This window comes from Clupea harengus, chromosome 10 (genome assembly GCF_900700415.2).
Source record: "Clupea harengus chromosome 10, Ch_v2.0.2, whole genome shotgun sequence".
NCBI lineage: Eukaryota > Metazoa > Chordata > Actinopteri > Clupeiformes > Clupeidae > Clupea > Clupea harengus.
The window spans coordinates 18,038,493-18,066,173 of record NC_045161.1 but is presented as its reverse complement, the minus strand read 5'-3'; the positions used below and the strand labels follow the sequence as shown (position 1 = coordinate 18,066,173).

At 46.0% G+C, this 27,681-nt stretch overlaps 1 protein-coding gene across 2 annotated transcripts in view; it reads left to right on the top strand.

Annotated features, from left to right (window-relative positions):
• The window catches only part of usp24 (ubiquitin specific peptidase 24), a 67,132-nt gene that overhangs the window by 11,763 nt on the left and 27,688 nt on the right, over positions 1-27,681 (top strand). The window contains exons 2-30 of one of the 2 annotated variants that reach the window (XM_031574207.2): positions 1,054-1,222; positions 2,012-2,079; positions 4,493-4,636; positions 5,348-5,470; positions 6,329-6,364; positions 6,611-6,676; positions 9,169-9,234; positions 9,730-9,804; positions 10,421-10,579; positions 11,329-11,443; positions 13,569-13,672; positions 14,713-14,820; positions 15,418-15,513; positions 15,877-16,038; positions 16,963-17,058; positions 17,741-17,848; positions 18,119-18,268; positions 18,938-19,069; positions 19,545-19,656; positions 19,967-20,043; positions 20,228-20,368; positions 20,629-20,682; positions 20,923-21,038; positions 21,882-21,948; positions 23,233-23,343; positions 24,060-24,158; positions 24,587-24,760; positions 26,710-26,795; positions 27,154-27,262. In XM_031574207.2, coding sequence (XP_031430067.1) covers positions 1,054-1,222; positions 2,012-2,079; positions 4,493-4,636; positions 5,348-5,470; positions 6,329-6,364; positions 6,611-6,676; positions 9,169-9,234; positions 9,730-9,804; positions 10,421-10,579; positions 11,329-11,443; positions 13,569-13,672; positions 14,713-14,820; positions 15,418-15,513; positions 15,877-16,038; positions 16,963-17,058; positions 17,741-17,848; positions 18,119-18,268; positions 18,938-19,069; positions 19,545-19,656; positions 19,967-20,043; positions 20,228-20,368; positions 20,629-20,682; positions 20,923-21,038; positions 21,882-21,948; positions 23,233-23,343; positions 24,060-24,158; positions 24,587-24,760; positions 26,710-26,795; positions 27,154-27,262 — 3,123 coding nt within the window. The remainder of the gene's footprint in view (positions 1-1,053; positions 1,223-2,011; positions 2,080-4,492; positions 4,637-5,347; positions 5,471-6,328; positions 6,365-6,610; positions 6,677-9,168; positions 9,235-9,729; positions 9,805-10,420; positions 10,580-11,328; positions 11,444-13,568; positions 13,673-14,712; positions 14,821-15,417; positions 15,514-15,876; positions 16,039-16,962; positions 17,059-17,740; positions 17,849-18,118; positions 18,269-18,937; positions 19,070-19,544; positions 19,657-19,966; positions 20,044-20,227; positions 20,369-20,628; positions 20,683-20,922; positions 21,039-21,881; positions 21,949-23,232; positions 23,344-24,059; positions 24,159-24,586; positions 24,761-26,709; positions 26,796-27,153; positions 27,263-27,681) is intronic. The other variant, XM_031574208.2, reaches the window with a different exon arrangement.

The window sequence follows — 27,681 nt, the reverse complement described above, 5'->3', positions numbered from 1 at the left end:
CTCAGAATCCACCCTTCAGACTGTCATTGACCTCTAGGCCGTTTCTGGAAAAGACTCCATCCAGCCAAGGGAAGCACTCAGTCACCCAGCAGTACGCTGGTGGCAGGCATTCTCTTCAGATGCGGAGCTGGAAAATTCGGTGTCGGAATTACATGGGGATAACAGATGCAGCGCTGGTTAAGTCTGGAAAAACGTGGCTTTGCAGAAGCTGATCAGTCTTGAGGGAGGTGGTTAGGTCTTGAGTTCTGGTGTGTGCCCGGTGATGCTGTCCCCCCTCACAGCCCTGTCATAACAGCCGTAGGGGGGAGTGCTGAGGCATCCGGTGCCCCAGTAGAGAGCAGGCACTGGGCTAATGTTTGGCCAGCATCCCACTTCCTAGTTAAAGAAATGGGAAAGGCGAAGGCGATGCTAACCTTGTGTCTCGCCACCCTCTGTCACTGTTTTACTTCCCCCCACATGCTTATCTCAAGCTAGTAGCTGCAGAGAATTGTTTTTGTTTGTGGTTATCTTGAGGTAGTATTGACAATGAATTCTCCAGATGGCTTTTTCATGCTAGTATATCTGTGAATGATTATTCTTCTAAATGCTTATCTCAACTAGCATCAATGGAGCGAGAATTGTGTTGCCTTTACCTCAGACAGCAGATCTACTCCAACAGACTTCTTCTCTGAGCATCTGTGTGTATGACATGGTTGCTATGGCATGATGAGGTGCCCTTAAACAGTAGCTGATGGCTGATTTGTTTTTACGGCGTGCGGATCAGCCTGAGCAACTCTTCTTGTGGTCTCTCTCTCATTCAAAGCTGTGACGTCTATCAGGATATGAGCAATGAGTGATGCACCAGTTTGGAGAGGATGGAATGATCCATGAGTGGATGTGAAACAGGAAGCTGGAAGAACGCATCAGAACACTCCACTCTTCTTTGGAATGATTGAGGCTGCAGCTGAGGTAGTTGCAGTTCTGTAATTTCTTGTCCCTGACGACTACCTAATTTGTCTGTCTGTCTGTCTGTCTGTCTGTCTGTCTGTCTGTGTGTGCGTTTGCATCTTGCAGAGGACAAGCGATGAGAATGGGAACTGCTCTGGAGGGAACATGGAGTTCCCCACCACCAACCTGTACGAGTTGGAAAGTCGAGTGTTCACTGACCACTGGTCCATCCCCTACAAGCGTGAGGAGTCGTTGGGCAAGTGCCTTGTCGCCTCCACATGCCTGGCAAAACTGGGTAAGGCCTTACATGTGTGTGTGTGTGTGCGTGCATGCGTGCCTGTGTGTGTAGGGGGGAAGTGTTTCTCTGTCAGCAGCAGGAGGGAATGTCCAAGTGTGTGTGTGTGTGTGTGTGCGTGTGTGTGTGTGTGTGTTTCATTATAAGCCAGACGTCACAGGCGTTTAGATGAAGCTGCGTGGGTGCGGTCACATGAATTGGAATTGTAGCATACAGTGTCTGTGGTATCTCACAGACGTATACGCTCACTTAGCATTGGTCTTTAGCCTAGTTCTGTTCATTGTTTGTCTGCTTCGTGTGTGTGTGTGTGTGTGTGTGTGTGTCAATACTAGGGCTGAACGATTAATTGCATTTGCGATAAAATCGCGATATGATAAAACGCGATTTTCTAACCGCAACGTGCGCGATTACAAAGTGGTAAAAAAAAACATGGTACATTTTGCACACAGTGTTTAAAAAGTGCATGCCTTGTGTTTATACTTACAATGACTTTGTTTAAATTACTTAAATGCAGAGTGGCAAAGCCACCGATTTGTTGTTCTTGTTTCTGTAATGAGCAGTTAAATAAAAAAGTAAAATGTGGGAAAGAATATTTTACACTAAATGTATCTAATATTGTGTTGGTCATATTTAAATCATTCATTACGTTTTGTTGGGGAAAAAAGAGGATACAATTTAAAAAATCGCATATTAAATCGCAATCGCAATATTGGGGGGGAAAAATTGCAATTATTTTCTATTCGATACCTGCTTTTAAGTGTGTGTGTGTGTGTGTGTGTGTGTGTGTAGGGCTCGCTGATGCAGATGAGAACTGCAAGAGGTTCATTGAGCGCTGCATGCCTGAGGCCTTTAAAAAGGTGAGGACCACAGAGAGAGCTCTGGCACAACGCTCATCAATATTGGCACAACACTCATCAATATTGGCACAACACTCATCAATACTGGCACAACACTCATCAACACTCATCAACACTCATCAATACTGGCACAACACTCATCAACACTCATCAACGCTCATCAATACTGGCACAACACTCATCAATACTGGCACAACACTCATCAACACTCATCAACACTCATCAACACTCATCAACACTCATCAATATTGGCACAACACTCATCAATATTGGCACAACACTCATCAACACTCATCAATACTGGCACAACACTCATCAACACTCATCAATACTGGCACAACACTCATCAACACTGGCACAACACTCATCAATATGGACACAACACTCATCAATACTCAACACTCATCAATACTGGCACAACACTCATCAACACTCATCAATACTGGCACAACACTCATCAATATTGGCACAACACTCATCAATACTGGCACAACACTCATCAACACTCATCAATACTGGCACAACACTCATCAATATTGGCACAACACTCATCAATATTGGCACAACACTCATCAACACTCATCAATGTTGGCACAACACTCATCAACACTCATCAATACTGGCACAACACTCATCAACACTCATCAATACTGGCACAACACTCATCAACACTCATCAATATTGGCACAACACTCATCAATACTGGCACAACACTCGCACAACACTCATCAATATTGGCACAACACTCATCAATACTCATCAATACTGGCACAACACTCATCAATACTGGCACAACACTCATCAATACTGGCACAACACTCATCAACGCTCATCAATACTGGCACAACACTCATCAACACTCATCAATATTGGCACAACACTCATCAACACTCATCAACACTCATCAATATTGGCACAACACTCATCAAAATTGGCACAACACTCATCAATACTGGCACAACACTCATCAATATTGGCACAACACTCATCAACACTCATCAATACTGGCACAACACTCATCAACACTCATCAATGTTGGCACAACACTCATCAACACTCATCAATATTGGCACAACACTCAACACATCAATACTGGCACAACACTCATCAACACTGGCACAACACTCATCAACACTCATCAATATTGGCACAACACTCATCAATACTCATCAACACTCATCAATATTGGCACAACACTCATCAACACTCATCAATACTGGCACAACACTTATCAACACTCATCAATACTCATCAACACTCATCAATACTGGCACAACACTCATCAACACTGGCACAACACTCATCAACACTCATCAATACTCATCAACACTCATCAATACTGGCACAACACTCATCAACACTCATCAATGTTGGCACAACACTCATCAACACTCATCAATATTGGCACAACACTCAACACTCATCAATATTGGCACAACACTCATCAACACTCATCAATACTCATCAACACTCATCAATACTGGCACAACACTCATCAATATTGGCACAACACTCATCAACACTGGCACAACACTCATCAACACTGGCACAACACTCATCAATACTGGCACAACACTCATCAACACTCATCAATGTTGGCACAACACTCATCAACACTCATCAATATTGGCACAACACTCAACACTCATCAATATTGGCACAACACTCATCAACACTCATCAATACTCATCAACACTCATCAATACTGGCACAACACTCATCAACACTCATCAATATTGGCACAACACTCATCAACACTGGCACAACACTCATCAACACTGGCACAACACTCATCAATACTGGCACAACACTCATCAACACTCATCAACACTCATCAATATTGGCACAACACTCATCAATACTCATCAACACTCATCAATATTGGCACAACACTCATCAACACTCATCAATATTGGCACAACACTCATCAACACTCATCAACACTGGCACAACACTCATCAATACTGGCACAACACTCATCAACACTCATCAATACTGGCACAACACTCATCAATATTGGCACAACACTCATCAATACTGGCACAACACTCATCAACACTCATCAATACTGGCACAAGCAAACAGGACATGGCTCTAACACCTGATCATATGACCAATGTGCCAAAGTTAATCTCTCTCTCTCTCTCTCTGTCTCTCCCTCTCTCTCTCTCTCCCTCTCTGCCTCTCTCTCTCTCTCGCTCTTCTCTCTCTCTTTCTTTCTTTCTTTCTTTCTTTCTTTCTTTCTTTCTCTCTCTCTTTCTCCTCTCTCTTTCTCCTCTCTCTCTCTCGCGCTCTCTCTCTCTTTCTTTCTTTCTCTCCTCTCTCTCTCTCTTTCTTTCTTTCTCTCTCTCTTTCTCCTTTCTCTTTCTTCTCTCTCCTCTCTCTCTCTCTCTCTCTCTCTCTCTCTCTGTAGCTGCTGACCTCCAGTGCGGTGCATAAGTGGGGGACAGAGATCCACGAGGGCATCTACAACATGCTGATGCTGCTGGTGGAGCTGGTGGCGGAGCGGGTCAAGCAGGACCCCATCCCCGTGGGCCTCATGGGTGTGCTCACCATGGTAACATCAACCTCAGCGTCTCCATAACAACCCCCTTCACACACACACACACACACCCCTGTCCTAACAGAGGATACAAATGTGTAGTGGAACCAGTAGATCATTCCATACTTCTACCGCTGTGCTGTGACTGATTTATGATGACGGTCTCTTGCAAGGAGGAAATCTTTTGGTACAACTTTGAGTCTCTAACATGATCAGTCTGTGGTCAAAAACATTTTCTGCTCAGTGTAAACACAGTGTGTGTGTGTGTGTGTGTGTGTGTACGAGCATTAATGTGAGAGTTGGTAGCGCATATGCAGTCATAGAATTTAAAAATGAAATGATATTCAGTGCATTTATGGAAAGTTTTGAAAAAGTCATGAAATTCAATTATGTTGTATGTGATGAAATGAATGATGTTATTGTACTTTTCCATGGATAATGTTTTGTTGTCTAAATGTCTGCAGTGTGACGGTTCACTTAAATTGACATAGCCTAACTGGCGTAATAGAAAAGGGAGTGTAAAGGTTGTTTCATTTTCATTCAGTAATTAGACCCAACCTGTTGAGTAAAGTATTTGCACATGTAGGTTGTGAGGTCATGGAAAATTCATTAAAAGTTTCCGAATATTGCTAATGAATGCGAATGAGAGATATGAGAGGGAACAATGTGGTGGATATGAGGACTTTAGCATTGGATGACCTCTGACCCCGTTGGGTTCTGTCCCAGGCCTTTAACCCCGATAACGAGTACCACTTCAAGAACCGCATGAAGACCAGCCAGCGCAACTGGGCCGAAGTGTTTGGGGAGGAAAACATGTTCGCCGTCTCCCCCACCTCCAGCTACCAGAAGGTAATCAACCCTCTCCTCTCCTCTTAAACAGGAAGAACAGGCCTAATCCCTCAAATAATACACCTACCACATCCGTAATCTTCACAGGAAGAACAGGCCTTATCCTTAAAATAATACACCTACCACATCCGCAACTAAAGCTGTTGAGGAATCACGTGTCTTTTTTTATGGATAATTAGCCAAAGCCTGAAATTTCGTGTGTGTGTGTGTGTGTGTGTGTGTGTGTGTGTGGTTATGCGGGTGTGACCGAATCGCTCTGGTTGGTCAGGGGGCAGGACAAACTGGTCTGTCCATGTCCACACAACCGCTGAATGCATTTGTCTCTAGTTAATGCACTGTAAACAGCTTATATGCCTCTCCCTGCCGTTCAATGGAAGGCCAAAGAATAGGCCTATTTATGTCTAAACAGCTAAACTAAAGCAGCGTGCTGCTGCTCTCATATTGTCTCAAATATTATGCGTTTGACATCTGCAAGGAGAAGCGAGTACATTGGTCTGAGTTTGCGAAACCAGTGATGTGTATCAGGAAGTCCATTTTAACTGTGTGGTGGTTTGAGTGGATGGAATGATGTATTAAGGCGTTTGAGAATTTGGAATCTGCTTAGGCAGCAGTAAGTGCCCAGCGCAGGGCACTCCACTGGGATGGGGGGGGGGGGAGCTCTCGCTCCACTGGGATGAGGGGGGGCGGGGGGGGAGCTCTTGCTCCACTGGGATGAGGGGGGGGAGAGAGCTCTTGCTCCTCTGTGATGAGGGGGGTAAAGCTCTGCAGAATGGGAATAGGAACGAATGGAGGGAAGATATGCAGAGACTTCAGAGCTCTGAGCCACACGCTGAAAGAATATCATTTGTGTTTCTACAGGAGCCTCATGGCTGGCTGGTGGACCTGGTGAATCGGGTATGTATCCTCGCTCTCTCTCTCTCTCTCTTTCGCTCTCTCTCTCTCTCTCTTCTCTCTCTCTCTCTTCTCTCTCTCTCTCTCTCTCTCTCCCCTCTTCCTGTATAGAGCTAATGATCTTAATCTGCTCCATGAAAGCTGTCGTCATCTGTGGGAGAGACTCCCATGCTGATGTGACCTCTCGTTCTGTGTGTGTGTGTGTGTGTGTGTGTGTGTGTTGTGTGTGTATGTGTGTCCTGTGTGTAGTTTGGTGAGATGGAGGGATTCACTGCTATCCAGAGCAAGCTGAACATGGAGGAGATCGAGATCGGGGTAGGTACCCTCACTGTCAGCTTAGGGTCAGGATGGGCTCAGCTTGGGTGTGATTGGATTTTTTGTCCTCTTTTCCTTTTTTCCTTTTTTGTTTGGTCATTATTTGTATTTACTTTATTGTGTGTGTGTCCGTCCTAACTGGCACTTCGACTAGTGCGTAACTTGCAATTACAGCAGTTACATTTCTGCACTTCTTTTTCTTTTTTCTTTCATTTTGTTGTATTTCTTATGTAAAGTAGGATTTATTGTTACACCAGGTTCTATTGCTCGTAGCTTGAAGCGTCTGCTAAATGACTAAATGTAATGAGAGAGAGAGAAAGAAAAAAAAAACTGCAGAAGTTCAGAGAGGGCCTAGATTCAATTATGACTGCCACACACAGGATGTGTGTTGATGGACAAGACCATCTTGTTTAACGTTACTCCTCACCCCTGCAACAGCTTTGCTATACACACTCACTCATGCACACACGTACACACACACTCACTCATGCACACACGTACACACACAGATGCACACAGTTGCCCACAAACACTTTCTCTCTCTCTCTCTCACACAACCATACACACACTTGCACACACACACACACACTCGCACAAAGGCATGGAGAGCGATATTGAGACTCAGCTGTGCCACATTCCACAAGCCAGATAAACAAGTGCAGTTCAGCTGATGATTCTGGTCCTGTCTGTGAGAGAGAGGAGCGAGGAGAGAGGAGCGAGGAGAGAGGAGCGAGGAGCGAGGAGAGAGGAGAGAGGAGAGAGGAGAGAGGAGAGAGGAGAGAGGAGAGAGGAGAGAGGGGAGAGGGGAGCGAGGAGAGAGAGGAGAGAGAGGAGAGAGGGATTCAGCCTTCACATCGCCTCAAACCCACTACTGAGCCCCTTAAAGGCTCCCCCTTGTCTGCGTGCTCTAAAGTGGCCTTGTTTTTGGTTCCTCCTCGTGGACCTTTGATGGTGGCCATTAGCACTCCGCAGGCGTGCCAGGCCGGATGTGCAGCCTGGAGGACACGGAAAAGACGCTTTGGTGTGTGTGTGTGTGTGTGAGGGACAGACAGATGGAGAGAGAGAGGGAGATGAGATGGGATTTGCATGCCAATCAGGCGATGGAAACTAAGACAAGCCAGGGGCTGTCTCCCGGTTGCACACAAATGACAGGGGACAGATGTGTGTGTGTGTGTGTGTTCACACTGTGAGGAGAGGTCTAGTAACGCCAGTGATGAGTCTGTGTGTGTGTCACATACAGTACTGTACTGTAGTTTTAGGCACGTTAAAAGTACGGATGCTTTAATGACGAGTTTTTATTTATCAATCAACAAACACGCAAAGTGCACACAGAAGAATGTTTGAAAATCAAAATATATAGACCCACTAATACAGAAGATTAAAATAACTTTAAGACAAAGCCCAAAACCATTGCATCGTACTGTATCTTTTCTGAATACAAGTACTGGATTTTCTAGTGTTGAGATGCATATTTATTGTACACATAGTATATGCACATATATATTTCAGAAAAGGAATTAAAGGAAGGATGGCTGGATCTCTGATCTTCCACTGTCAGTGAACACTCTCTCCCGCCTGCCTTTTTGAAGTCTTGCTGAAGTTCAGCAGAACCAAACAGAGCAGTTCAGTCATTTTGTAGAGAGAGAGAGAGAGAGAGGAGAGAAACCTGGAGAGCGCCTGGCTCCAGAGGTGGGGGGGGGGGGGGGGGGAGGAACGGAGCAGGCAAGGAGTGATTCATTCACTCTCTCCAGGCGGAAGCGAAGTCGTTTGATGGCGAACAGAACAGAGGGGTGATTCAACAGGGGCTCAGAGATGCCCCCTCTCACCACCGGCATGCAGGACAACAGGCCACTATAACCCTCACCCTCACCCTCACCCTCAGCTCATAGTCTCTGTCTGAGAGAGAGATGGAGATTGCTAGAGAGAGAGATATATGGAGATCGCGAGAGAGAGAGAGAGAGAGAGAGAGAGAGAGAGTCTTTAGCATGCTCTGCTGCCTTTGCCTTTTCTGCTTGCTGGGTGACCAGTGAGTCACTCAGCCGACACAACCATCCCCAGCCTGTCCCTCTCTGGATGAACTGCTCACAATATTTGGACAGAGGATTTAAAAGCACAGAAAGATTGAGAGTGGTGATATTAGGAGGAGTGGAGCCATTAAGCCTTTGAGGTGATTAATGTCCAGATGCATATGTCACGAATGGTGTCCTGTGTCCGAGCAGTTGTGCTCAATCGTCTGCTGTGTTGTGTGTGTGTGTGTGTGTGTGTGTGTGTGTGTGTGTGTCCGAGCTGGTGTGCTCCATCGTCTGCTGTGTTGTGTGTGTGTGTGTCCAAGCAGTTGTGCTCCATTGTCTGCTGTGTGTGTGTGTGTGTGTGTGTCCGAGCTGGTGTGCTCCATCGTCTGCTGTGTCTCCGTCAGTGTGGCAGAGCTGCGCTGGGTGTTTGTAACCTGTGCCTGTCAGTCACACACACGTACACTGCTTGTGTGTCCTCAGAGTGTGTCTGCCCTGGTCCAGCCCTTGAGTGTGTGTGCTGAGTATCTCAACTCCAGTCTCGTCCAGGTGAGCTCATCGCCTCCACCATTTTGGAAATGTTCATACTGAAATTAGGAAGTAGTACTACTTTCTCCTCCAGTTTTTTTGTTTTGTTACTATTTTGCAATACATTGGTAAGATCCTAAAAAAAGAAATGCTTTAAACTTGTTGATACAGGCACAAACTATGAAGTGACAAAACAGAGAGACTTTAAACTGAGGTTAAAAAAGAGATGACAAAATGGACATTAGTCTCTTTTTTGTCAGGAAACCAAAGTCCAAGAGCGTGAATCAAGTCAGAGTGTGTGTGTGTGTGTGTTTCTTTTGGATCTTAAACCTAGACACACACTCTCGTCCTCTGGATCCTGTTGAATTAAAAGTAAATCCTCTTGGATTAGCTGAAATGTTATTCTAAATCAGACTCACAGGTGTGTTGTCCAATCTGATCTGAGGTCAGGATTCTTGCGTGCGATTGCTACATTCATCAGTTTACCCTTACCTGGTCCCTTCCTGTTCCCATCAGCCCATGCTGGACCCTGTCATTCACAAGATGATCACCTACGTGCAGAATCTGGAGGAGAAAGACCTCAAGGATAAGGTGGGAACGCACAACATGGGAGACTCTTAAAGCCAGTGCATATCCACCACACCCGTGAGGCCCACTTACTAAAGCACATCCACCACGCCCGTGAGGCCCACTTACTAAAGCACATCCCCTGCTTAAAGCCAGTGCATATCCACCACGCCCGTGAGGCCCACTTACTAAAGCCAGTGCATATCTACCTCGCCCGTGAGGCCCACTTCATAAAGCACATCCAGCACGCCCGTGAGGCCCACTTACTAAAGCACATCCCCTGCTTAAAGCCACCACGCCCGTGAGGCCCACTTACTAAAGCACATCCACCACGTCCGTGAGGCCCACTTACTAGAGCACATCCCCTGCTTAAAGCCAGTGCATATCCACCACGTCCGTGAGGCCCACTTCCTAAAGCACATCCACCACGCCCGTGAGGCCCACTTACTAAAGCACATCCACCACGCCCGTGAGGCCCACTTACTAAAGCACATCCAGCACGCCCGTGAGGCCCACTTACTAAAGCACATCCCCTGCTGTGTGCTTGGTCTCGTGCTTCATTCCCACTGGACTTATTTCATGCCTTACACATTTTCATGTCTTTCCATTTATTCTCTCTTTCTCTCTCTCTCTCTCTCAGCGTCTGGTCAGCATCCCGGAGCTGCTGTCTGCGATCAAGCTGTTGTGCATGCGCTTCCAGCGGGAGCTGGTGACTGTGGTGGACGACCTGAGGCTGGACATCCTGCTGAGGATGCTCAAGACTCCACACTTCAGTGCCAAGATGAACTCCCTTAAAGAGGTCTGAGTCCTGGAGTTTAACACACACACACACACACACACACACACACACACACACACAGTTCACACAGTACACACACACACACACAGTTCACACACACACACACACACACACACACAAACACAGAGTTCACGTATACAGCACCTAAGGCTTTAAAGTGACATACATTTCCGTGCATTATCAAGGACATTCTATATCCGTTAGCATCTTCACCTATGTAGCTATATTTTCCCATGCAGTCTGATATTTATAGCCAGTGCTTGTGACATCCATTTTGTGCTGAAGCATTCTCATAGAGCTACATAGCATTCTCATAGAGCTACATAGGCTGAAGCATTCTCATCGAGCTACATAGGCTGAAGCATTCTCATAGAGCTACATAGGCTGCAGCATTCTCATAGAGCTACATAGCACTCTCATAGAGCTACATAGGCTGAAGCATTCTCATAGAGCTACATACGCTGAAGCATTTTCATAGAGCTACATAGGCTGAAGCATTCTCATCGAGCTACATAGGCTGAAGCATTTTCATAGAGCTACATAGGCTGAAGCATTCTCATAGAGCTACATACGCTGAAGCATTTTCATAGAGCTACATAGGCTGAAGCATTCTCATCGAGCTACATAGGCTGAAGCAGCTACATAGGCTGAAGCATTCTCATAGAGCTACATAGGCTGCAGCATTCTCATAGAGCTACATAGGCTTTGAAGCCATGCCCACCCACCTCATGCTGAAGTGTGTCTCCTAGGTGACCAAGCTGATCGAGGAGAGCACCGTGTCCAAGACGGTGAAGAACGCCATAGACACCGACCGGCTGTTGGACTGGCTGGTGGAGAACTCCGTGCTCTCAATAGCCCTCGAAGGTGAGGGTCTTGGCTCGGACCGCTGGTGTTTTAGGTTTTTGTTGTTGTGTTTACACATTTAATCTGCAACATCCAACATGAATTCAAGTGTACAGGCAGAGTACGGTACACGAGTGATGTCTCTTCATCATTAGTGTAAACATGACAAGTTTATATAGATGAAACGTATTTATATAGATGATACGTATTTATATAGATGATGCGTATTTATATAGATGATGCGTATTTATATAGATGGTACGTATTTATATAGATAATACGTATTTATATAAATGATACGTATTTATATAGATGATACGTATTTATATAGATGATACGTATTTATATAAATGATACGTATTTATATAGATGATATGTATTTATATAGATGATACGTATTTATATAGATGATGCGTATTTATATAGATAATACGTATTTATATAGATAATACGTATTTTGCGGTTTCTGTGCTTCAAATTATTCTCAAAATGCATCTTCCAAGTAGCTACAGTTTGGAACCCTATTTCCTGTTTCCTGTGAGAGTCTGAACATAGACTTATTTCCCACAATGCCTCAGTATTTAGGTCCCTCTTTCAACTGGTTTGTGTGGCTTTTATCCTGCGGCCATTGTAACACACACACACACACACACACACACACACAAGCTCAAACTCTCTTCTCTCTTTCCCTCACACACACACACACATCCTGCTGATGACCCTGGCGTCGCATAATTAGCTTCCACTGTGTGTGTGTGTGTGTGTGTGTGTGTGTGTGTGTGTGTGTGTGTGTGTGTGTGTGTGTGTGTGTGTGTGTGTGTGTGTGTGTGTGTGTGTGTGTGTGTGTGTGTGTGAGAGAGAGCCTAGTCGCTCTCAGGGGCTAATGAGTGCTCTGGGTTAGGGTTCTGCCTGCTCCGTCTGTCCCTGGCTCTGTAGTCTGTCCTCTTCTCCTCTCCTCCTCCCCTCCTCTCCCCTCCCCTCCTCTCCTCTCCTCTCTTCCTCTCCTCTCTTCCTCTCCTCCGCCCCTCTCCTCTTCTCCTCTCCTCTCCTCTCCTCTCCTCTCCTCTCTCTCATCTCTCTCCCCTTCTCCATCTCCTCTCCTCCCCCTCTCCTCTCCTCTCCTCTCCTCCTCTTCTCTTCTCCTCTCCTCTCCTCTCCTCTCCACTCCTCTCATCTCTCTCCCTCTCTCCTCTCGTCTCCTCTCCTCTCCTCCCCTCCTCTCCTCTCCTCTCCTCCTCCCCTCCCCTCCCCTCCTCTCCTCTCCTCTCCTCTCTTCCTCTCCTCTCTTCCTCTCCTCCGCCCTCTCCCTCTCCTCTTCTCCTCTCCCTCGCTTCTCCTCTCCTCTCCTCTCCTCTCCTCTCATCTCTCTCCCTCTCTCCTCTCGTCTCCTCTCATCTCCTCTCCTCCCCTCCCTCTCCCCTCCTCTCCTCTCCTCTCCTCCTCTCCTCCTCTCCTCTCTTCTCTTCTCCTCCTCTCCTCTCCTCTCCTCCTCTGCTCCTCTCCTCTCCTCCGCTCCTCTCCCCTCCTCTCCTCTCCTCTCCTCCGCCCCTCTCCTCCTCTCCTCTGTGGTGGCTGAGTGCAGAGCCGTTCTCAGAGCACTGGGCCCGGCTGCTGACGGGGGTTTCATCCACGGGCTCCTTCTCCTTCTCCCCACCTCTCCCCTCCCCTTCGTTCCCCTCCCCGTCTCCTGCCCTGGTGCTGGTCTGGGCCTCCGGCAGTCTTACTTTTCTTTTGCCTTTCTCTTTTCATTTCCTTTTTTCCTGTTGTGGGTTTGGAAGTCACACAGTCATGTTTTTTGTTTGTTTGTTTTGTCTGTTTCTTGTTTGTTGATTTTCCTCCTTTCACACCTCAATCCACTGACCTTTTCCCTCTTCACTCCTCCTCCCACTTGTTCGCTTTTTAAAAAATCTTTTGTGTTTGTACTCGCTGTTCAAACAATAATTTGATCAGAGCAAGTGTTTATTCTTTGTAGATGACTCGTCTGTTTTAACTGCCCCAGTCTCCGATCACTCCTGCCCCTCCAAACATGCCCCTTCCCGCTTTCACATTCTGATTTGACTCACCTCTCCTTTCTCTCTCTCTCTCTCTCTCTCTCTCTCTCTCTGTGCCTCTCCTTTCGCTCTTTCTTTCTCTTTCTGAATGGCAGGGAATATTGACCAGGCGCAGTACTGTGATCGGATAAAGGGAATCATTGAGCTGTTGGGCAGTAAGCTCTCTCTGGACGAGTTGTCGAAGATCTGGAGAATACAGGTGGGTGGGCACACGTCCTTGGTGAATACAGGTTGGCACACGTCCTTGGTGAATAAAGGTGGGCACACGTCCTTGGTGAATACAGGTTGGCACACGTCCTTGGTGAATAAAGGTGGGCACACGTCCTTGGTGAATACAGGTTGGCACACGTCCTTGGTGAATAAAGGTGGGCACACGTCCTTGGTGAATACAGGTTGGCACACGTCCTTGGTGAATCCAGGTGGGCACACGTCCTTTGAATCCAGGTGGGCACACGTCCTTGGTGAATAAAGGTGGGCACGCGTCCTTGGTGAAGTCAGGTGGGCACACGTCCTTGGTAAATCCAGGTGGGCACACGTCCTCCTGAAGCCCCAGCCACTCCTGCACCAGAGGAACCTGCCTCCATGACTCGTGCCTGTTTCTGATGTAAAAGCTTGGCAAGGAATAAGTGACCGATTTAAGGATTCAACTTTAACATTTCCCTTACTCATTTCACACCTAAGGACATATTTAAAGATGTGGAAATGAGTAAGAGAAACTGTTTTATTATTTGTATTATTTGACATGTATGATTTTGACTGTGTTAGACCCTCATGGTCCCTCTTTCAACTGGTTTGTGTGGCTTTTATCCTGCTGCCATTGTAACACACACACACACACACACACACACACACACACACACACAACTCTCCCCATCGTTTGTGTCTTTGTGCAGTTCACATGTGCAGTGTAAAAGCATTATGCTAAGGCTGAAAAACTGTTTTCTTATTTGACATACTGTATATGATTTGACTGTTCGACCCTCGTGGTTTGTGTCTGTGTGCAGTTGACGTGTGCAGTGTGCAGTTGACGTGTGCAGTGTGTCTGTGTGCAGTTGACGTGTGCAGTGTGTCTGTGTGCAGTTGATGTGTGTGTGTGTGCAGTTGACGTGTGCAGTGTGTCTGTGTGCAGTTGACGTGTGCAGTGTGTGTGTGTGCAGTTGACGTGTGCAGTGTGTGTGTGTGCAGTTGATGTGTGCAGTGTGTTTAAAAGCGCCGCTTGTCTTGTTTTCTCTCCCCCAGGCTGGCCAGTCATCCACAGTCATTGAAAACATACACACCATCATCGCTGCAGCAGCTGTCAAGTTTAACTTTGACCAGCTCAGCCACCTTTTTGTTCTCATTCAGAAGGTAAGAGGTGTCTGTGTGTGTGTGTGTGTGTGTGTGTGCGACTACACATTTGTGTGGTTGCTCGCACATGCGTGTGTGTGTGTTGTTTGCATGTGTGCATGTGTGTGTGTGTGTGTGTGTGTGTGTCTGTTGTGTGTGTGTGTGTGTGTGACTGCACATTTGTGTGGTTGCTTGCACATGCGTGTGTGTTTGTTTGTTTGCGTGTGTGTGTGTGTGTGTGTGTGTGTGTGTGTGTGTGTGTGTGTGTGTGTGTGTGTGTGTGTGTGTGTGTGTGTGTGTGTGTGTGTGTGTGTGTGTGGTTGTGGTGCATATGTTTGTATGAGTTTCAACTCCCCTGGGCTTTAATTAAGGTATATGCTAACAGTTTGTAACTCCCATCAAGGCCAGCCAAGCCACCTGGACTGCACAAGCTCCAGAGGGCTACCTGGACACAGCTTTGCCTCAGCTTTGATTACTGTGTGTGTGTGTGTGTGTGTGTGTGTGTGTGTGTGTGTGTGTGTGTGTGTGTGTGTGTGTGTGTGTGTGTGTGTGTGTGTGTGTGTGTGTGTGTGTGTGTGTGTGTGTGTGTGTGTGTGTGTGTGTGTGTGTGTTTCACAGAGCTGGGAGGTAGAGAGTGATCGTGTACGGCAGAAGCTGTTGAGTTTGATCGGGAGGATCGGTCGAGAGGCTCGCTCTGAGGCCACTACTGGCAAGGTGAGTGACTTCTGCAGACTCCACTCCACTCCACGCATGCATGCATGTATGCCTGTGGCATATGAAAATAAAACAATTCATTCACGTTCATGTGTGTTTGTATGTGTGTGTGCACATACATTTTAGATTAGATTCAACTTTATTGTCATTGCACAGAGTACAGGTACTGAGGCAACGAAATGCAGTTAGCATCTAACCAGAAGTGCAAAGTAGAAGAGTGCAGAGTATGTGCAAATGGTAATATAAATATAGATAAATATGGTATATACAGTATGACATAAGATAAGTGGTATGAGCAGTAAGAACATGGTATGAGCAGTAAGAATATGACCTGTGTGTGTGTGTGTGTGTGTGTGTGTGTAGGTGCTTGAGGTGCTCTGGGAGTTGGCCCATCTGCCCACTCTCCCCACCAGTCTGGTGCAGCAGGCCTTGGAGGAGCACCTGACCATCCTGAGCGACGCCTATGCCGTCAAGGAGACCGTCAAGAGGAACTACATCATCAAGTGCATCGAGGACATCAAGAAGGTGAGAAATCACATCTATTCTCTGTACCGTTCTCTTTTAAGTGCTGATTTAACCTTTTTTTTAAGTTACGAAAGCCCACTTCATGTCCTTGAAATGAGCTTTAATTAAAAGATGAGTGTTTGATGTCATATAGTGTTTTTTTGGTTTGTTTTGTGTTAAACTAAAAAAATGTCCAAATGGCTGTTCTTGTCATCCTTCCTCTCTGCCAGTGAGCAAAGTTGTATCTTCATCGTGCATCACCTTTCAGTTACTCAGTTTTCAGCCTCTTATCCTTCTGTCTATCTTTCTTTCTTTCTTTCTTTCTTTCTTTCTCTCTCGCTCTTTCAGAAGCTCTTTTTTGCGATCGCTCTCTCTCTTTTCTTTCCCGTCCTCTGTACTTGTGCTTTGCTCCTGGTGGCATTTTTAGCGGTGGTGTTGTGCAGGAGGACGCGCCCGACATAAGGACGCGTCCTGCAAACAGCCTCTTCCATTTAAAGCAGCGCTCTCTCTTCCTCCTGGTGTGGAGTAGAGGTGTGAGCATTGGTGCTAAAAGCTGCCGCTACTCTCACAAGCTCCTTCTCTAGCTTTCTCTCTCCTTGTCTCTCTTTCTCTCTCTCCCTCGCTCTCCCTCTCTCTCTCTCTCTCTCTCTCTCTCTCTCTCTCTCTCGCTCTCTCTCGCTCTCTCTCCTTCTCTCTCTCTCTCTCTCTCTCTCTCTCTCCTCTCTCTCTCTCCTTCTCACTCTCTCTCTCTCCTTCTCTCTCTCTCTCTCTCTCTCTCTCTCTCTCTCTCTCTCTCTCCTTCTCTCTCTCTCTCTCTCTCTCTCTCTCTCTCTCTCTCTCGCTTCTTCAACACAACGGGTTGGGTCTACACTCAGTGCTACAGCCGTCTGTCAACCTCCGTCATCCACGGAGGCATCTGAATGCAACTGTAGTTTATGTTTTTAGATACATTTGCTGGAGGAACCAAAGTCTTCCAACGAGACACAGGTCTCTTTTCTTACTGGCTCCTGGGGCAAGAAGAAACCCAGCTCACTGGCCAAAGTAAGAGACGCCCCCCACGGGCCACGCCTACCTCTCCTCCAATCAGAAATCACCTGGAACAGTGGGGGCTGATCACACCTGGGATTGTGATTGGGCGGGCGGTTTGCCATTTTGGTGATTCTGTCTGCTTCCAGATTGTTGGAAATGTAATGGAGTCCACTGAGATTAAGGGATGGCTTTCCAAAGGGTTTTATCTAAAGACAGATTCCTGAGACTTAACTGATAAAATAACCATGACAACATCATAAAATGTACTCGCAAAAGTCAGGTAGCAGCTAAATGATACACAATCAGCCTTGATTCAAATGTATAACTAACATTTATAGGTTTTTGATGATCAGTGTAATACAGTTCCAAGTCTTTAAGTAAGTCTTTTAGTAATTCCTGTAGTATTTCTGAAGGGTATCTGGTATGCTAATGGCTAATGGGCAGGTGAGCGGGCTCCTCTTTCATACTAACACAGGCTTACTGCCTCTCCTGGGTCCGGAGAGGGCAGTCTCTCGCCAGCCATACCGTCCAAATAACATGGGTGAAGATTTAATGAGACACTATTATAGCTCATGAAGATCACGTGTGTGTGTGTGTGTGTGTGTGTGTGTGTGTGTGTGTGTGTGTGTGTGTGTGTGTGTGTGTGTGTGTGTGTGTGTGTGTGTGTGTGTGTGTGTGTGTGTGTGTGTGTTAGTCCTCCCAGCAGAGCAACCCTCAGGCAGTGTGGGTGGTGCCCGCTCTGCGACAGCTCCATGAGATCACCCGCTCCTTCATCAAGCAGACCTACCAGAAGCAGGACAAGGTGAGACACACACACACACACACAGCTCCCTGTACCTTTACATTTGTACATCTTTACAAGTACATTTGCATACTCAGACACACACACACACACACACACACACATACACTCACACGCAGACACTTTCAGCTCCCACACAGAGACACACACACACACACACACAGACACTCACACACAGACATGCATACACACACACACACACACACACGTTCAGCTCCCACACACATGGGTCTGCCTAAGAGAAGATGAACGTCTCTGTTCCTCCTTTAGAGCATCATCCAGGACCTGAAGAAGAACTTTGAGATCGTGAAGCTGATCACGAGCAGCCTGGTGTCATGCCATCGCCTGGCCGTGTCTGTCGCCGGCTCCAACGGCCTCTCGGGCTCCACCCTCGTAGATGGAAGATACTCCTACCAGGAGGTAACACACACACACACACACACACACACACACACACACACACACACACACACACACACACACACACACACACACACACACACACACACACACACACACACACACACAGTTACAGCTCACTTCAAATACTCCCCATATAAAGCAAGCAAAATATGTTCTAGTGTGAGACCCTGCCATTAATTAGTTTCAGGTTGAATACAGCGATAGTTTACATATACATATCTTCTTATCAATGCTGTATTGATTTAAGTTAGTTTACATATACATATCTTCTTATCAATGATGTATTGATTTAAGTTAGTTTACAGATACATATCTTCTTATCAATGCTGTATTGATTTAAGTTAGTTTACATATACATATCTTCTTATCAATGCTGTATTGATTTAAGTTAGTTTACATATCTTCTTATCAATGCTGTATTGATTCAGGGATTCACATACTGTTGTCCAGGTGTCTATCCAGTGTCGGTTCCTCTGTAGCTTCAGGATGTTTGATTTAAACATCGTTAAATCTTCTGACGACCTTCATGTCGAATGTCAAGCCAAGCCTCTCTCTCCTGTGTCCTCTCCGCAGTATCTAAGCCTCTCTCTTCTGTGTGTGTGTGTGTGTGTGTGTGTGTGTATCTGTGTGTGTGTGTGTGTGTGTGTGTGTGTGTCCTCTCCGCAGTATCTGGAGGCCCACCTGAAGTTCCTGGCCTTCTTCCTGCAGGAGGCCAGCCTCTACCTGGTGTGGAACCGGGCCAAGGAGGTCTGGGAGTGCCTGGTCTCCGGCATGGACGTGTGTGAGATGGACCGGGAGGTACTGATGCCCATAGGCCACGGGTCCAACCCCTCTTGGAGTTGCCCACAAGACACCAGTTTAACCTATCTCTCATTCTTTTACATTTGTGTCAAGATGTTTGCCACCTTTAAAACATATTCTCTTAAACGTACAATTATCATGTATATCCCCTTGTTAATGTGTCTGGTTGTTAATGTGTGATTGTGTGTTGCGTGTGTGTGTGTGTGTGTCTGGTTGTTAATGTGTGACTGTGTGTGTGTGTGCGCGCGCGTGTGTGGTGTGTGTGTGTGTGTTGCGTGTGTGTGTTGCGTGTGTGTGTGTGTGTGTCTGGGTGTTAATGTGTGTGGTGTGTGTGTGGTGTGTGTGTGTGTGTGTTGCGTGTGTGTGTTGCGTGTGTGTTGCGTGTGTGTGTTGCGCGTGTGTGTGTGTGTGTGTGTGTGTGTGTGTGTGTGTGTGTGTCTGGGTGTTAATGTGTGTGTGTGTGTGTGTGCAGATGTGTTTCGAGTGGTTCACCAAGGGTCAACACGACCTGGAGAGTGACGTCCAGCAGCAGCTGTTCAAGGAGAAGATCCTCAAACTGGAGCCTTATGAGATTACTATGAACGGTGAGACGACGGGATCCGTACACACTCACACTCACACACACACACACACTCCGTATGAGCCGTATGCTTGAGAAACCGATTAATATATGGTTATTATTGATTAGAAATTGTTCAAATTTCACAGCACAAAAGCTGTTCGTTGATTGATCACCTTTACACACCGCATGCTCTCTAGGATTTGAACCCAGGCCATTGCAGCTGTTGCCCTCATGGGGACTGCTCATTTCCTCATTTTGTGTGTGTGCGTGTGTGTGTGTGTGTGTGTGTGTGTGTGTGTGTGTGTGTGTGTGTGTGTGTGTGTGCCCCACAGGTTTTAACCTCTTTAAGACCTTCTTTGAGAATGTGAACCTCTGCGACCATCGACTGAAGCGGCAGGGAACCCAGCTGGTAGGCCCCCCACTCTTGAACACATCCACATGTCATCCGTTTATTTGTCTGTTAATGTTCATTTGTATCAGTAGCCACACTGTATTTGAGTCAAACATCACCTTGCCCCCCACCCCCCACCCCCCCACCTTGCCTGTGCCTTTGTGATTGATACGGTACGGTGGGCCTGTTTGTGTCCTGACAGTGCGTGGAGCGGCTGGATTTGGCCGGTATGGACTTTATCTGGCGCATCGCCATGGAGTCTCCTGACGAGGAGATCGCCAACGAGGCCATCCAGCTCATCATCACGTACAGCTACAGCAACCTCAACCCCAAGATGAAGAAGGTGAGGCATGAGGCAGGGCACAGGGCACCGGGGAGGGCAGCGCCACGCTCACTGGCACCGGATGACTGAAGTTTCTAACCTGTCTGTCTGTCTGTCTGTCTGTCTGTCTGTCTCTGTCTGTCTGTCTGTCTGTCTGTCTGTCTGTCTGTCTGTCTGTCTTGTCTGTCTCTATGTCTGTCTCTATGTCTGTCTGTCTGTCTGTCTGTCTGTCTCTATGTCTGTCTCTATGTCTGTCTGTGTGTGTGTCTGTTCCCCTGCAGGACTCTGTGTCTTTGCATAAGAAGTTCATCGCAGATTGTTACAAAAGATTAGAGGTGAGTGGTCCTGTTTTTCTTCTCTGTCTGTCTGCGTGTGTGTGTGTTACTCCACTACACTTACACACTTGGTCGTGTGTGTGTGTGTGTGTATTACTCCACTACACTTACACTTGGTCGTGTGTGTGTGTGTGTGTGTGTGTGTGTGTGTGTGTGTGTGTGTGTGTGTGTGTGTGTGTGTGTGTGTGTGTGTGTGTGTATTACTCCACTACTTACACACTTGGTCGTTTTCCTTTTCAGGCTGCCAGCTCTGCCCTGGGGGGCCCCACCCTCACCCACGCTGTCACCAGGGCAACCAAAATGCTGACGGCCACCGCCATGCCAACTGTTGCCACATCTGTGCAATCCCCTTCCAGGTGCTAAGTCAGAGTGTGTGTGTGTGTGTGATAAGGCGGTGATCACACTGACCATCTTCTCTATGTTTTGTCATGACTTGGCAGCAGCACGTCACCAATATTGTCAGGCTAGTGACACACCAACCCTTTAAAACATCAGGCTAGTGACACACCAACCCTTTAAACCTCAGCTCAAATCAGTGTAGCGGTACACTCATCAACGACAGGCTAGTGACACACGAACCCTTTAAAACATCAGCTCAAATCAGAGTGTAGCGGAACACTCATCAACGACAGGCTAGTCACACACCAACCCTTTAAAACATCAGCTCAGGCTAGTGACACACCAACCCTTTAAAACATCAGCTCAAATCAGAGTGTGGCGGAACACTCATCAACGACAGGCTAGTGACACACCAACCCTTTAAAACATCAGCTCAAATCAGAGTGTGGCGGAACACTCATCAACGACAGGCTAGTGACACACCAACCCTTTAAAACATCAGCTCAAATCAGAGTGTGGCGGAACACTCATCAACGACAGGCTAGTGACACACCAACCCTTTAAAACATCAGAGTGTAGCGTAACTCTCATCAACGACAGGCTAGTGACACACAAACCTTTAAAACATCAGCTCAAATCAACGACAGAATTCTTAATTGGACGGAGGCTTGGAAATGACCACGAGCACAGTCAGTAAAACAGCAGAAATGACTCCTCACTTACCAACCGTAGAGAGCTATTCCGGTCTGAGCACTGCGTGACCGTGATGTTGCTGCTGCTGCTACTGCCACTGCTTCAGTATGCCCAGTGCGATGCTGTCTAAACATCTTGACTAATCATCTCATTCTGTTTTATACCAGGTCAACCAAGCTGGTGATTATAGAGAGGCTGTTGTTACTGGCTGAGAGATATGTCATTACTATAGAGGTGAGTTCACACTTCACAAGTGCGCTTATTTAAAGTGGATGGATATGCTGTTGTGGCCTCACGGCTATATAGAGCAGTGGTCCCCAACCACCGGGCCGCGGCCCGGTACCGGTCCGTGAGGCATTTTCTACCGGGCCGGAAAGAAAGAATAAATAATTTATATAATTTCCGTTGTATTAATTATTATTTTTCCCGACGTAACATTCGCCTGTGCCTTTTGACACGTCAAGACACTTGTCTCGGTCACTTGATACGTTACTCAAAAAACAAGCCTGCAAACTAGCGAAAATGAGTAAGAAACAAACGTCCTTAGAGGCATGCAACTGAAGAGACGTGTGCACAATCCACAGACCCCACAGCAACACGAAATCAACTTCAGACTGATCAAAATCATGTCAAAGCGGAAAGCAAGCACCGGTGGATTAAACGCAGACCTAACTTCACCAGTAGTTGCAGAATGTGTCCACTCTATTCCAATATGCCTATATCCACGCGATTGAGTTTAATGCTTATTTATTTATTCACTTACATTTGCAGTGTTCGTGTAGTGCTTTTAGAACATCACGATGCATCTTAGAATCATGAATTTAAATGTGAAACGTAATTGTTAATGATTAAAATATTCTTATATTTTTTTTTTATAATTATTTAAATCCGAGGATGTCTGTAGAATTGACGTGAACCCAATCACCAACGGTTTCTCACAAATTAAGCCCTTAAGAACAATCTGGCTGATTCACCACTGCTATTTAGCATTCTTAAATTCTAGTCCAATTTCAGTTGGTACGACGTTTTTTTTTTCTCCGTCTGTGACATCGCGTGACATGCCTTAATTGAACGGGCTCTAGGCTTGATTAATATGCCTTAATTGAACGGGCTCTAGGCTTGATTAATATGCCTAAATTGCTCTAGGGTCCATTTGTGTTCCTGAGTGATGCTCTGCACTGGAAGGGATATACACACACACACACACACATAGAAGGGACACCTTACAGGGATTAGTTGCTAAGGCGATAAGCATGGCTCTGGTTTCATAGGGGCGATGAGGATTATTTCATTAAAACAGTGATCCATTTCACATGATCCGTGAAGAGGTGGACCGCAGTCACTCTCTGGTGATAATCATCCTTGTGTGTGTGTGTGTGTGTGTGTGTGTGTGTGTGTGTGTGTGTGTGTGTGTGTGTGTGTGTGTGTGTGTCCAGCTCCTGTGCAGCGGATACTGTCAACATCAGATCTCCTGCCCCTGCCAGCCAAGAGTCATGTGCTTGTGTTGATCTCTTCCAGGATTTGTACTCGGTTCCTCGGACCATTCTACCTCACGGTGCCTCGTTCCACGGCCACCCCGTGACCCTCCACGTCACCTACGAATCTACCAAAGACACTTTCACACTGGAGGTGACACACACACACACACACACACACACACAGAGATATACACCTACAAATCTACCAAAGACACTTTCACACTGAAGGTGACGCACAGTATACACACACACACACACACACACTCGCATAGATATACACCTACGAATCTACCAAAGACACTTTCACACTGGAGGTGACGCACAGTGACGCATCCATATACTTTCTCTCGTCGTCGTATAGAGCTATAAGCTCTAAGCCCCTTCACACACACACACACACTCACTCACTCACTCACTCACTCACTCACTCACTCACTCACTCACTCACTCACTCACTCACTCACTCACTCACTCACTCACTCTCTCACACACACACACACACACACACACACTGCACAGGAGCAGTTCGGTGCTGTTCGGTCACTGCCATTATTAGATGTTGATATGATTAAATGGAAAGAATTACTGCAGCAGTAAAGACACATCTGCTCAGTCTTGCATATCATTTTCCACCTGTAGGCATGCACACGCAAACACACACACACACACACACACACACACACACACACACAGTAAATCACTGTATTGTACTTGAACCTGATTAATGGCAGGGTCTCGCATTAGAACGTCTTTGGTTTGCCTTATATGAAGAGTGTTTAAACTGAGCTGTAACTGTGTGTGTGTGTGTGTGTGTGTGTGTGTGTGTGTGTGTGTGTGTGTGTGCGCATACATGTTTGCATCTTTCAGGCTCACAGCAACGAGACCATTGGCAGCATCAGGTGGAAGATTGCAGAGCAGCTGAGCTGTCCGGTCGACAATGTCCAGATCTTTGCCAATGACAGCATGGTGAGTCAGACATACACACACACACACACACACACACACACACACACACACACACACACACACACACACACACACACACACACACACGTTCTCTCAACAAGGCACTCAGACATCCTTACGGTAACTGATTTATGGGAAATAAGATCTGTTGAGCAAAGCAGCAGTGTAGTTGTTTCAACGTTTGGTTCTTTGTCTGTACCTGTTAATCCTTCTAGGGAAGTAGAATTTCATCATCAGGTTATCCATAAAGCTATAATGTTTGTGACACACTCTCCCACACTCACTTGTGTGTTATGATTGCTTGACTCTTTGCTTGTGATTGTTCTTCTGAAGCTTGTGTCCTTACATAAGCTCAGGTTAGTGTAATAAAGATTGCCATGATGATAAAGGACGTTTGTGTTGACTCTGTGTGTGTGTGTGTGACACAGCTGACAATGAACCGGGACCAGAAGCTGCTGAACCAGCTGGGCTTCTCGGACGAGCAGAGTCTGACGGTGAAGAGCTCGGGCACGGGCACGCCCTCAGGCAGCTCCGCAGACAGCTCCGCTTCAGCCAGCAGCAGCAGCAGTGGCGTCTTCAACTCAGCCTACGCCCTCGAGCAGGTACACACACACACACACACACACACACACACACACACACACACACACACACACACACGCACTCAGATAGATAGATAGATAGACACTCATCCTACATCTTCCAGTAAGTACTTGTGCACACACATTCAAGGCACACTCACGCACACACATGCTTACAGACACACACACACACACACACACACTCCGATAGATAGACACTCATCCTACATCTTCCAGTAAGTACTTGTGCACACACATTCAAGACACACTCACGCACACATGCTTACAGACCTGGGCAAAACTCTGAAAGTTTGCTAAAGGCATAAGAAGCCAGCCTTCTCACGCAGCCCCTCATGGGCACAGGTACGTTCACCCACACATGACTAGGGCTGGGAGATGCCAGCCAAACTAAACCTAGTCTCTTAAAGGGGCAGTACAAGTTCACGTACTCATGTGTTCAAATAACAAGATTAAGTATAAACAAGATAGAAAAGATAGGTATAAACAAATCAGAAAATGGTGAAATTTCATGAAATAAATGCAAACAAAATAATACATTTTTGACTCCGAAGGCAAATATGCTCATATTTCTGCAAAAGAATTGCTGAAGTTTGAAGCTGTAGTGTGTGTGTTCAAAGTGTGTGTGTGTTTTTGTATTTATTTATATTTATGTAAGTATACTGTAAACTGTTGTTAACAGTAAATATATTGTTCATAGTTTGAAGTTAAAAAGTTTAAAGCTGTAGTTTGAAGCCAAGTGTTTTGTATTTATTTATATTTATAGTATACTTTAAAAAAATTGCCTTGGCAATAAAAAAAGCCATTTTTATATGTCGTCAATCGTCGTTTTGTGCTTTTTTTTTAAGTAGCTGTTCAGGCACCGTCTAAGCACCGGTATCAGAAAAAACCCAAACGATACCCATCCCTACACACGACAAAAGAGTTAATATATGCTACAAAAGTATTCCACCCCCCTGAAAGTCATCTCCATTTTCACAGTTACAAAAGATACTTATATTATATTATATATATTCTATATTCCAAATTAGTATTTGTATTTGCCAACATCTATGCCCTAGTATATTTCCAAAGGCAATATATTTTATTTGTCTGCTAATATTGAAAATAAATAAAAAAAATGAAATATACTACTTGCAGAAGTATTCAAACCCCTGGGCCTTTAAGTTCCAGATTACAACAGATGACCAATTATTTACAATCGATACAGAGGTGCTACTTATTTGACCATAACTAATCATAATTAGGTGCTTATTTGACCATAACTAATCATAATTAGGTGCAAAGCTGATACTGTCTCACTTCATGAGATTTTTTAAAGCTATTTTTGCAGCAAAGGGGTCCTCTACTATGTACTAATGTATTACAGTTGAATACTTGAATACTAGAATATTTTAGTTTTTAATTAATGTATTTAAAATTTTAGTAGAAACCTAACTTCTTTAACTTAAGGAAATGAACTACAACATAAATGTTCACTATGAAAATACTGATTAGGAAAACATGTGGAAGTATCTTTTGCAAACCAGAAAATGGTGATGACCTTCAAGGGGGTTGAGTACTTTTGCAGGCCACTCTGAATACAAAACACACACACACACACACACACACAAACACACAAACACACAAACAGGTCTACACTAAGGCGGTCTATATTAAGATGGCTACATTCTCACACACATAAGTAAGTTCAAAAGGGGGTGTAGACGTCTTTACCTGACTCCGCCCCCATGGCTGTCTGCATGTGTTGATGCCCTCATGGAAGCTCTGCCATGGTGGTGTGTGAGAGGCTGTAGTGTGCAGACACTGACGCCAGTCTGTCTGTCTCTCTGTGTGTGTGTGTGTGTGTGTGTGTGTGTGTGTGTGTGTGTGTGTGTGTGTGTGTGTGTGTGTGTGTGTGTGTGTGTGTGTGTGTGTGTGGTGTGTGTGTGTGTGTGTGTGTTTGTCATCAGGAGAAGTCCCTGCCAGGGGTGGTGATGGCACTGGTGTGTAACGTCTTTGAGATGCTCTACCAGCTGGCCAACCTGGAGGAGCCAAGGTGAGACTTCCTCTGAGTCCTCTGGGTGCCGTACAGATGCTGTAGAAATGCCCTATGATTTAACTCAACCTGCGGTCCCCATCACTGACTATATCTATCTTTCTGTCTCTCTCGCTTTCTTCATGTCTCCTTCTCACTCTCTCTCTCTCGGTCTCTCTCACTCTGTGTCCCCCTCTCTCTCTCTCTCTCTCACTCTCACTCTCTCTGGGTCTCTCTCTCTCTCTCTCTCTCTCTCTCTCTCTCTCTCTCACTCACTCTCACTCTCTCTGGGTCTCTCTCTCTCTCTCTCTCTCTCTCTCTGGGTCTCTCTCTCTCTCTCTCTCCCTCTCCCTCCCTCTCTGTGTGTTTGTCCTGTCAGGATCACCCTGCGCGTGAGGAAGCTGCTCCTGCTCATCCCCACAGACCCTGAGGTGCAGGACGCCCTCGACAACTTTGTGCCAAAAGAGTCCAGCGTCTGGAGTCACCAGGTAACGCGACAGACAGACAGACAGACAGACAGACAGACAGACAGACAGACAGACAGACAGACAGACAGACAGACAGACAGACAGACAGACAGACAGACAGACAGACAGACAGACAGACAGACAGACAGACAGACAGACAGACGCCACAGAGACTCACAATGACTTCATTTAGTTCACCTGGTTTGTCAGAACACAGCAGAATAGAGTTGCACTGGCAGCTCAGAGACAGTTGCATCAGATGATTACACAGGAAGTCTTGCTGAGAACGTTTGAGCTCTGGTCTTAACCAAGATTAAGAAAGTGTCTGACAGTCAAAACAGTGATGTTGATTCTAGATCAGCTGACACTGAAGAAGACTTTGTAGTAACTACATTTAACACAATCCAAAGATTAATATATATATATATATATATATATAC